The sequence below is a fragment of the Benincasa hispida genome, chromosome 12, assembly GCF_009727055.1.
Source record: "Benincasa hispida cultivar B227 chromosome 12, ASM972705v1, whole genome shotgun sequence".
Taxonomy (NCBI): Eukaryota; Viridiplantae; Streptophyta; class Magnoliopsida; order Cucurbitales; family Cucurbitaceae; genus Benincasa; species Benincasa hispida.
The window spans coordinates 73533350-73546133 of record NC_052360.1 but is presented as its reverse complement, the minus strand read 5'-3'; the positions used below and the strand labels follow the sequence as shown (position 1 = coordinate 73546133).

Below are 12784 nucleotides of genomic sequence, written 5' to 3'. Positions count from 1 at the left end.
TGAATATTAAAGGTCGGTACAAAAGTTTTGACTTTTCAAAGTCAAAAGTCAACTCTTTGACTTTTTTAACAACTTTGACCATTTCCATCATTTTCGAGCTTCCGAATATGAACGTATTCATATTCTTGATATTAAATCACATTTAAATATTAAAGCTGTATCTCTAAGCTAAAAAGACCAACCACTATATCACATATACTTGTCGGTTTTCTCTCTCTTACCTTAATTCGAACAATTCATTATTCTATCATACTATTCTAAGTTTATTCCATATGAGCTAGTAGGGGAACCTAATGGACCTTATAGATTATGGGCTCCAACGATCCAAAGATTAGCTAGCTAAACTCTTTAGATAGAGCTAATCAACATTCGTAACTAACGGGTCATTCCACTAAAGTCCGTAGTTGCTCCTTCACTATTAGATATATTTGTGTTCATTTGATATAACCATGATTAGTAAGTTAATCCTTCACAGGTTGTTCGTAATCTCGGATGGGTCATAAAAAATTGTTTTACTCCCAAGATTACGTCTTGTTCCTTTAAGTTTCCACTGATCTCTAATGAACATTGGTTTAAGATCCAACTTAAATCCGAATCCTCTCGGGTCAAGGAGAGGGTGGGGCCCCTTGTTCAAGACCTGGATTCAATACTAAGGGAACAACCTATCTACTGTCCCTATAACGGGTAGGAGTGGAATTCTGTCTTGCACTCCTATGTTCCCAGCTATCTGCCGATTTTACCCCTGAAATGGGAGCTTATTGAGCCAGCGATATTGAACTGCTCTCACCTATACAGATCTAAGGATAAATTTTGAATGAACAGAGTTCATAGTTAGCTCAGAATTAAGATTAAGTTACCTAGGTCATCAAATTAACGAAATAGTCAGTTTTATACATAAAAATGGTATTTTAGAACGTAAAAAGTGACTATTTCATGGTTCAGTCTCTTATGTAAACTCTCTTACATAGGATACCCCCACTCACATATCTTCTATTATGAACGATTTAGGATCATATCGTTTGTATTATCTACAAAGTGGGCCGCATCCATAGTGTCCCCAGAATAAGGCGCCCAACCTTATTCATATTACTATAGTACCATTTTGGCTATATATTTGAACTTGATCCACATTTATGTCACTACATAAAGTTCAAATTACATTAAATAGCCTCGAAACCTTAGTTTATTTGGATTCAAGATTACAATTTCAATAAAACTTTATCGAAAAACAAAACAGAATATATTTATAATTTACAAACTATGAGTTTTAGGACATAAAATCCAACAAACTCCCACTTGGACTAATAAACTCCTAGTGGGTACCAACAATGTTGAATTTAAGTGAGAAACATATGAGTACGATAAACATATGAATACAATAACTAGGGCATATACCCAAAAATTTCCCCTTGTCCTAGTTTACAAACTTTGTAGACCTAGACTCTGTAGGTGACCTTCAAACACTTTTAGTCGTGAGGCCTTTGTAAAAGGATCAACAATGTTTTGCTCAGAAGATATCTGGGTCACTACAACGTCTCCACGATGTACAATCTCCCGGATCAAATGGTATTTGCGCTCAATATGCTTTCCGCGCTTGTGGCTTCTTGGTTCTCTTGAGTTTGCAACTGCACCACTATTATCACAATATAGGGTGATAGGCAGATGCATTATTTGACACTACTTCCAAATCTGTCAGAAATTTTCCTCAAACCATACTACTTCCTTTGCTGCTTCAAAGCAGCTACGTATTCAGCTTCCATTTGGAGTCCGCAATATAGTTTTGCTTTACACTTCCATACTACCGGCTTCTTCATTAAGAGTGAACACTGATCAGATGTAGACTTTCTATCATCTTTATCAGTTTTGAAAATCAGAGTCAGTGTATCCAGTAAGGATCAATCCTTAGTACCATACACGAGCATGTAGTTCCTCGTTCTCCTAAGATACTTGAGGATATTTTTAACGGGCAGTCCAATGAATCATAAATCCAGGAATTGAGACTGATTACCTGTACTACTGACTATCCCTACGCATAGCATATGTCAGGTCTAGTACATAACATTGCATACATCAGACTCCCGACTGCGGAAGCATAGGGAATGCGTCTCATATTCTCAACCTCTTGAGGTGTCTTAGGACATTGATCCTTTGACAAATGAATTCCATATCTATAAGGTAACATACCTCTTTGGAATTCTGCATCTGGTTGAGCCATATAGATACTCTCCTCAAGATCGCCGTTTAGAAAGGCTGTCTTGACATCCATCTGCCAAATTTCATAGTCATAAAAGGTGGCAATGGATAAGAGTATTCTAATCGACTTAAGCATGGCAGCAGGAGAGAAAGTTTCTTCATAGTCCACTCCCTCTCTCTGGGTATAACCCTTTTCCACAAGTCGAGCCTTAAAAGTCTGTACTTTATCGGCTTGGTCTCGTTTTCTCTTGTAGATCCACTTGCAACCAATTGGTTTTACATCATTTGGTTGAACTACAAGTTTCCAGACAGAATTGAAGTACATAGACTCCATTTCGAGGTCCATGGTTTTGACCCACTGATCACAGTCCATATCCTTTATCGCCTGTTTATAGGTCGATGGATCTTCTATGCCGTCATCAGGTATGACGACTTGTATTTCTGTAAAACCCAAGTAACGGTCAGACTGATGAATAACCCTCCCACTACGTCGAGGCATTCTCAACTCTTGAGAAGGATGTGACTGACCAGATGTACTAGTTTTATCTACTACTTTAGTAGATGAACTAGCTCTATCTGTAGCATCTTTGGAAATTTCATTCAATACTAGTCTACTGCAAGGTTGATGACTTCTTATGTGGTCTTCCTCTAAGAATGTGGCATTTTTCGATACAAATACTTTATTCTCTTGAGGATCATAAAATAGACCACCTTTTGTTTCTTTTGGATAACCTACAAATAGACATAGTTTTGAACGACGGTCCAATTTTTTAGGATTTTGCACCAACACATGTGTCGGGCATCCCCAAATCCTAAAGTGACGTAAACTGCCTTTATGCCCTTTCCATAGCTCATAAGGTGTTTCTGAAACACTTTTAGAGGGAACATTATTCAAAATATAGACAGCAGTCTCTAATGCATGTCCCCAAAAGAAATCAGGTAACTCAGTAAAGCTCATCATTGAGCGAACTATATCCAACAAGGTTCTGTTTCTTCTTTCAAATACACCATTCTGCTGAGATATATTAGTTGCAGAGAGTTGTGACTTGATTCCGTGTTCTATCATATAGTCTTGGAATCTTAAGTCCATGTACTCATCACCTCGATCTGATCATAGTGTCTTAATTGTTTTACCCAACTGGTTCTTAACCTCGGCCTTATATTCTTTGAACTTTTCAAAAGAATCAGACTTGTGATGCATTAGGTAAATATGAGCATACCTTGAATAATCATCAATAAAACTGATGAAATATTCATACCCACCTTGAGCTTTGACATTCATCGGTCCATAGAGGTTCGAATGTACAAGCTCTAAGGGTATTGTGACTCTGAGACCTTTTCCAGTAAAAGATCTCTTAGTCATTTTTCCCTCAAGACAAGACTCAAATGGAGGTAAAGAATTGTCTTCTAACTGATTTAATAGTCCATTCTTAGTCATTTTTCCCTCAAGACAAGACTCACACCGACCTCGATCGACTTCCACGTAGCCGCCGATTACGCTCCTGCCAGATGTAGTATATGGAAGCACAGCAGAATATACAGAACAACTTACTACGTACCCCCTTACCCGACCCCACTCCGCACAACCAACTCAACTCCACATCCTAACCCGCCACCCGATGTGACGAACCCAACTGACGCAACACACCAAACCACACCTCTCTCCCAAACACACACTCAAAAAATAAATGATCTTGCGACTCCACACCTCCCCTACACAGAAGACACCCTTCCTCTGACAACATACCCCAACTCCTCAACCAATCCCGCGTACCCAACCCGTTCTTCACAGCTAACCACACACAGAAGGAGTGACGCGGAATACCACCCTCGCCCACAAAATACCAGCCCAAGACACCCTAGAACGATGAGGACACAAACTCTCCCATGCACCAGTGATAGAAAACTGACCACTAGCATCCAACACCCAAACCCAATAATCTTCCCCCCTCATCTAAGGCCCCACTACTTGAATAAGACCCCAGATCTCAAGTAGCTCCCAAGAGACTATAGGCCACCTCCAACCTCCCTCACCATCCATGAACTCCGACAATCGCGCCTCCAAACTACTTCCTGCATCATAAACCACCATGGACCCATATGAATCCAAAATCGCATCCTCCGAAAACCAAGGATCCCACCAAACAAAACAAATCATCCATCGTCGACCATCAAACGAACCAGATGCTTGAATTTATCTCTACTTCGCAAGATAGCCCTTAAGCACCAAGACCTCCCAACCTCACTCCAAACAGCTCACAAAGACCGTCCATGCAAAACATATGCTTCCACCCACGCCATCCATAATGATTCCGATTTAAATAAGAGAAGCCAGAGTAGCTTCGTAATAGCAGCCTGGTTCCCAGAGGCCACATGCTTCACACCCAAACCCTCTCTCCCAACGGCAAGCACACCTTATCCCACATCCGTGCACCATCCCGACTCACCGCATTACCCTTCCATAAATAACTACGTAATAAAAGATCAACCTTATGAGTTACACACACAGGCAACACGAAGATACTACACCAAAACACCTGAAAGGATTGTAAAATAGACCTAACAAGCTGCAACCTCCTAGCAAAGGAGAGGGACCACACTGCCTAACTTCTAATATGAGTTGTAATCCTTTGTATCAAAGGTGCACAATCCCCAGCCCTCAACCGACCCGCCAATAAAGGTAAAACTCAGGTACCTAATAGGTAGTGAACCAATAGAGAAACCCATAAACGCAGCTAGTTCCTCCGCCTCCCTAGACTCCACACCCGCAACAAACATGGAACTTTTCCCAACATTAGCAACTAACCCAGACATTCCTGCAAAATCTGCCAGGACCTGCCTCACAAACTTCAAAGAATCTCTCTCAGCTGCACAGAAAATCATCAAATTGTCTACAAAAACCAAATGAGTCAGGCCCACACGCTTACATCGATCATGAAACCTAAACCATACAGGAGGTTTATTCAACAACCTAGACAAGACCTCTATCACCATCACAAACAAAACAGGAGACAACGGATCCCCCTGCCTCAACTCCTTCCTACCAGGAAAAAAATCCCTCAAGGGAACCATTAATCATCACAGAGAACTTAAGCAAAGTAACACAAGCCCTTACCCAACTAACAAACTGAAGAGGCATACCGATAGCTAGCAACACACCAAACAGAAAATCCCAATTGACAGAATCATATGCCTTCTGAAGGTCTACCTTCAACACACAACGCGGCTTCCCTCTGCTCTTCTTATAGCTCTCCACAAGCTCTTGACACAATAAAATGTTATAAAAAATCGACCTATCCAGAACAAACGCAGACTAGTTACCACTGATGAAAGCAGGCAACCACAACCGCAATCTCTCAGCTAAGATCCTCAAGATACACTTATACACAACATTGCAACAAGAAATAGGGCGAAACTTCTCCATACGTTCAGCTCCCTGCCACTTTGGGATAAGAGTAATAGCAGTAGAATTAACTTCACCTGGCAAGTAACAGGACTAAAAAAAATTCAGCACAACATCACAAAAATCATCCCCAACCACACTCCAAGTAGCTCTATAAAAATCTACCAAAAACCCATCAGGCCCAAGAGCCTTCTTAGACTTTATCGAGAATAAAGTCTTCTGAATCTCATCCCGACTCACTGGGTGGCCAAACGCCTCCACCCCCTCCTCAAACCAGCTAAATTGCACAATATCCCCAATTTGGGCAGTTAAATCCCTATACCCCACAGGCTGAGACCCTAAACAACCCTGAAAGAATTCTACCACCACTCTTGCCACCCTGTCATGCACCATCTAGCTAGTCCCCCCAACATCCACGACCGTAAATAAACCACTGCAACTACAACGAGAACGAACACAATGATAAAAAAAAAGTTGTGTTTATATCACCTAACTCCAGCCACCTCACCTTGGCCTTCTGTCAGAGCGATGCCTCCTCCAACCTCGCCACTGACCAGAACACCTCAGTGGCCCGAGCCGCCTCCGCACACACCGACTCTGAAGCAGGATCCCTTTCTACTTTAGCCTGAGTAGCCTCTATAACCTGCCTAGCTGCCCTTACCTCATCAGCTAACACATAGATACGCCTACCAAACGAAGCACGTAAAATCTGCTTCACTGCCTTCAAATTTCACACAAAGCTAACCATAGGAGACACATCCTCAGATCTTTTCCACACTTACCTGATATTATCAATAAAACACTCAGACTTTGCCCAATGAGAAAAATAACGAAATGTAGGAGGCGACCTACTCCTCGGCTCCCCTGTAGAAACCAGAAGAGGGCTATGATCAGAAATCCCCCATTGACCAACCCTAACCTCCGAATAAGTAAAAGCTACCTTCCACGCCTCACTAGACAAGTATCGATCCAATCGGCGCAAGATACCATTCCCCTGAAGTTTACTAGTTNGCCTCTATAACCTGCCTAGCTGCCCTTACCTCATCAGCTAACACATAGATACGCCTACCAAACGAAGCACGTAAAATCTGCTTCACTGCCTTCAACTTCCACGCCTCACTAGACAAGTATCGATCCAATCGGCGCAAGATACCATTCCCCTGAAGTTTACTAGTTCAAGTAATCCAGTTACCTGTCACACCCAACTCAACCAAATCCGCCTCCAGTAATGCCCCATCAAACTCCTCCATCTCTCTCAAGCTAGGGCAACCACCAAAATCCTCTGAACTACTACGAATAGCATTAAAATCCCCCAAAACAACTCTAGGAAGCTGCCATAAGACACACACATAAATCAACTAAGACCACAAGTTCCTCCTCTCATTCACGTGATTAGAGGCATACACAACACCAATATGTACCCTAGCACTAGATACAATATCCACTAAGGTTTCAAAAATGAATTAATCCCCACTGACATCATTAGAAAAATCATAGATACTCTTCTGCCACATCACCCAGATCCTCCCAACTCCCCGCACACTAACTACATACACAACTCCATTCATCACCAAACCTACCTATCACCATACCAAAATTCTCATGACGAACCCTCGTCTCAAGCAAGGAGCAAAAAGTAACAGATGTGGAAGCTAGAAAGTTTGCTACCACCCCACACTTGATAGGGTCACTCAAACCCCTAACATTCCAAGAACACCAAATCATGGACCTTGCAACAAATCACACCTACCACCTCCCACTGGGCCTTTGCTTGAACTCTCGAACATCCCATCCATAACAGACAATGGATCAGGATCTGCCTGCACTAGTGCCAATGCCAACGAGTCTCCCCTCTCATCACACAAAACATCAAACTGATTGTGAACATTAACATGCTTTTTAAAACCCATAATTCCAGGGGACCCATAAACTACTCTACTTCTTAAGGGCACTGAATCTGGTGACCCACTGCCACGCCTATGCCCTACCTCCTCTATCACATCTACAACGACTGACCATAGTAAACTCATCATCACTCCTTGCACCCTTACTTCTATCCACTAGGCTAACTCCCCTTGCATCAATACCCAAGTCCTGTCCTTTCCTCACACTCTCAATTCCCCCATTCTCCCCTAAACACCCCTTATTAACCGCCACAATACACAACTTCTGATTCTTTTCCACACCTCATTTCTCACACACAGCCCCAGTATGCCCAAAGGAACCACAGCAAGCACACTTATGAGATTTCCACTCATACATTACTGGAATAATAAACTACTAACCCCACATTCTAATAGTGACTGAAGGAGACATTAACGAATCACTATCCACCTGAACACAAACCCTCACATACGATATCCATCGCCGCTCGCTTGTTGCAACATCAAAAGAGACAGGTTTACCCATGACACTAGCTAACACTGCTAAACCCCTATCCGTCCACAACTCTAGGGGAATATGCTCCAGTTTAATCAAGATAGGAACATAATAAAAAACAAAGGTTTTAGGAACAATACCTGGGGACGACTGTCGTAATAAGATGGGCTTGCCACTAAGTGCCACGGACCATTCTTCAGCACTCAATCTCGTGACTCTACCTTCTGAAATTTAAAGATAATCAAACCGTTCTCCAATAAGGTAATAGTTGGCATCTCTACACGTCCCCAAATTCTCTGAATAAGTCGACAAATAATAGAATACGGGAGTTTGACATCCACAAACTGACCAACCAAAGATTTCTCCCACAGACAAACACCCTCATCAATAACCTCCTCACAGGGTTCAACAATAACTTTATCATTTTCAACCAATTGGGGAATGAACTCTAAATTTCCCCTCAACTTATAGCCAAAAATGGCCGCCCATGAATTTCCCCCTTTCACACCGTAATCAGAACCATCAGAACCACCCCCTCCTCCAACCGGTCCGACTTTGGACCAAACCCCCTAGCTAAATCGGTTTTGGGGACCGGCTTCTCTTGCTCACGAAGATCTCGTGTGTCCACCGAATGACCCTCACTTCCAAAAAGCCCAACCTATGAAAATCTCCTTCACTGTCTGACCTTCTGCCCCATGCCTTTTGACCCTTTCCCCAGCTCCCCCTACACTAGACCACTCTCTTCACTCAGCCTCAGCCCACTCCCAACAGGCCCGCTCACCCCACTTCCCTCAAGGCCCAATCCAACACCCCTTACAACCCGGTTTTCATCTGGGCCCCCAACACCCTCAAGGCTCCTAGACACACCCTTCACATCTTGGGCCCCAACTCCACACGAGCCCAAACTCCCCTGCCCAAAATGATAGTTTCATTTATGGTATGATATTGTGGCACCATTTAATGAGGTAGGTGAAATATCAACAATTAAAGGATAAGAGTAAAATTGATAAGGAAGATGAAATATGAAAGTGCTACATCATGTGTGTAAGAGGGATAATTGAGAGACAATTTTTTTTTTTTAATTTCAATAATAAGATGTTGAGATTTATGTTCTAAACCTCTGTAAATTTATAAACAAATTTTCTATATAAATAAAATGTCGTTTATCTTTAATAAACAATCGTTATTTATTTAACCGCATAACTCAAATCCAATAAACTAAGATCCAAGGTTATTTCTATGTAACTTTTATATGTGACTGACATACAGGTGAATCATGTTCAAGTAATAACCTAAAAGGTCTATAGTATATGGATAAGGTTAGATGTCTTATCCTGATAACACTATGAATACGAAACACTTTGAAATTGTTACAAACGATTTGATTCAAATTGTTCACATGAAGACATGTAAGTGGGGTTCTCATATGCAATGAGATTGTATAAGACCAAAATGCGAAATATATAGTCTCTTGTTATAACTCTGTTAGTGAAGAGATTGGTATTTCAAATGATTACCATGAATCTCAATTTGGATCCTGAATGAGCTATGAAATCCTGCTCTTGAGGGTCATCCTTTGATTTGTATGAGTGAGAATGACCCTAGTTGTCGACTCGATAAACCACCATCTTAGGACGATACCAAGTGAGAAGCTAGGAATATAACGTCACAAGATGAAATTCACTATTTCCCTACTTCAGGGTAAGTAAATAGGTTGTTCCCTTAAGTGCTGACTCCGGGACTTGAACAATAAGACATATGTTGGGTTATATATCCTAAAACTCGCAGTTTGTAAACTTTAAAACATATTATATTACAATAAAGATGTTATTAAGATTGTTTCAATAAGATTTTTATTGAATATATAAATTGCATTTATAGATTCCTAAATCCAATAAACTAACAAACCCATGACTATGACATGAATACTTAAACTTTATGTAGAAACATGAAAGAGGATCAAGTTTGAGTATATAGCCAAAATGGTCCCTAAATGGATAAGGTTGGGTACCTTATCCTGGAGATACTAGGATGCGACCCGTTTTGTATATTGATACAAACGATGTGATCTCTAAGTTGTTCATGTGAATACATGCGAGTGAAGGCATCATATGTAAAAGAAGTTTGCATTAGATCGGACCACGAAATAGTCATTTTTATTTATAACAATCGTTTACTGTCAAAACTAACTAGTTCAATTCGATGACCTAAGGTAGCTCGATCTTAATACTAAACTAATTATGAACTCCTGTTTATTCGGGATTATTCTTTAATCTGCATGGGTGAGAGTGACTCAACATCACCGCTCAATAAGCCATTTTAAGGGTACGATCGAATAGATAGCTGGGGACATAGTCCTGCAAGATGGAATCCACTCCTACCCGTTTTAGGGTTAGTAGATACGTTGTTCCCTTAAGTACTAACTCTTGGTCTTGAATAAAGGGGCTCGTCCTCTCTATGGCTGAGAGAGACACGATTTATTGGTAGGACTATAAACCAACTGTTCATTAATGGTTCAATGGAAACTTAAGGAGCAAGATGTATTATAGGGAAAAAAACAATAATTTTGACCCAACTGTAAATACAAACGACTTGTAAAGGGTCGACTTACTGATTATGGTTAAATCAGGTAGACAGAAATATATCTACAATGAGAAGAGTGCAACTACTAAGCTATAGTGGTGTGTCTTGGTAGTTAATGAATATTGATTAATTCGGTTTAAAGAGTTTAACCAATTAATTTCATATCGTTGGAGCTCATGATCTTTAGGTCCATTAGGTTCCTCTACTAGCTCGTAAAAGGATTAAACCTTAGAATAATGTGTTGAGTGGATTTGAAATGTTCAAATTTGGATTAAGGTTTGGATTATTATATTTGATATAATTAATGTTTAATTACAATTAACATTACGGTTTTAAAGAGTTAAGAATATTTAAAATATGATTTAAATATTTTAATTAGATGTTTTATTAATTTAATATTTTATATTAAATTAATTAATTAAAATGGTTTAATTAATTATTTATCCAAATTAATTTTATTCATTTTGAATTTATGAAATTCAAAATATAAAATTGAATTATTCTCATTTAATATATTTTGAAAATTGTTCCAATTAGTATTAAAAAGAAAATAATTAAATGGAAAGTGGGATAATCCCACATTTTCCATTTATTTTTCATATAAATCACACCTAATCCACTTATCTAAGTGGGAGATTTAGTGGCAAATTATTGTTGAATTTGATTTGCATGTTTAAGACCTATAAAATGATTGAATTTAATTTATTTTCGGGCTCATGCAATCCAAGATTCAAAAGAAAAAAAATTGTTGTTGAATACTCTTTAAAAACCTTCTAAGTTCATCCCAAATCTCACTCAATTTGGGTTCCACCACCCAACTAAGACCTGAGAACAATAGAGAAGACTATTTATGGTAGTCTACTTCAAGGCTTGAAGAAGAAATTCGTGGAGATTTTGGAGCAATTTGTGGATTCATCAAATGTTGTGTTCTTGAAACCCTATTTATGTATTTTATGAAATTGCATGTTTCTTTACTAAAATGAATGTAATTAGAGTACTTAAGATCCAAATAGCTTCCGTATGTTGAATGTCAACTCCATCAATTGATATCAGAGCATGTTTTAAGTACTCAATTCAATTCACGTTAATTTTACATTAGGTGATTATTCTTATGATGGATGAATATGTACTAAAAATGGACAATTTAAGTTTTGGCATCCAAATTCTCTTCCAGTTTGTAATAATTATTGTAATTGCCTAGTGTTTTATGGGCTTTAACGTGTCATGAAGGGTCTGTAAATTAGTTAGAGTCAATTGAGTTGATTTTTAGTTGTAATTATTCGGTTATGGTGAATAGGACATCTTGGTTTTTGAAGTTTTTTGCTCAAAAACCCGAGAAGATCCTCTTAAACTTGGTCTGTGACCCGCCAACCCATCTCGTGAAGTTATGTTTTGCCGTCCCGTAAAGTTCCAGCCGTCTCGTGCACTCCAACCGTCTCATGAAGCTCTAGTCGTCTCCTGACTCGTCAGCTCGCATGCACCACCTGCTCCATCCGAATCGCCCGCTCAGCTGAAGTTAGCTCAGTCGGTCTAGATGGTTTGAATCGATCCAGTTCGGCTAGTTTGACCAGTTTTGGTCAATTTTTTGGAGTTTTAGAGTCGGTTCAAGGGTTTTCAAGCGGTTCGAAGTGTTTAGAGGCAGTTCACGATAGTTTACTATTTATTATTGCAATAAATTTAGCTGTTTGCTAGTTTAAAATTCCAAAATCGACCCATTTTTAGTGTGATTTATTTAATTATGCATTATGAATGTATGAATTCAATAGTTTATCTTGTATGTGCATAAAACATATCATGTAGATTTAAAATCCCATCATAGAAAGCATGTATCATGCATTGAAAGTATGTTACAATTAGTTATAATATATAATATACATGTGTTAGGGTTTCATGTGTTTAATATAAAGTGTTATATTAAATTGTGAAATGCCTTGATAAATGCTATGGATTGGAAGCATGTTTATTTTTTTTTATAAAGTGTGATAAAATGAATTAGACATTTAAAATATATAACAAAGATAAGATGCATTCTTACCTGGGATTAACAAATAACAACTTGTTTTAATAGTTAAAATATGTTGTTATCTTGTAAAATTCTAGCTACAAACTTAACCAGACTATAATCCTATCTAAGGTTGGAGGTATTTAAGTTGACGATTTATGGAACACATGCTACCTGGGGATTATAACCGAATTTTGAGCATTGTTAACCCTGTTTTATGAGCA

At 39.3% G+C, this 12784-nt stretch overlaps 1 protein-coding gene across 1 annotated transcript; it reads right to left on the bottom strand.

Moving 5' to 3' along the window:
* Positions 1 to 4200: 4200 nt before the first annotated feature.
* Positions 4201 to 5989, bottom strand: LOC120067635. The gene is made up of 6 exons (XM_039019177.1): positions 5716 to 5989; positions 5515 to 5673; positions 5238 to 5454; positions 4889 to 5134; positions 4608 to 4662; positions 4201 to 4266 (listed from the first exon to the last, which is right to left on the bottom strand). Exons 1-6 carry the CDS (start codon positions 5987 to 5989, stop codon positions 4201 to 4203), a joined length of 1017 nt encoding a protein of 338 aa, XP_038875105.1.
* Between the last annotated feature and the right edge of the window lie 6795 nt (positions 5990 to 12784).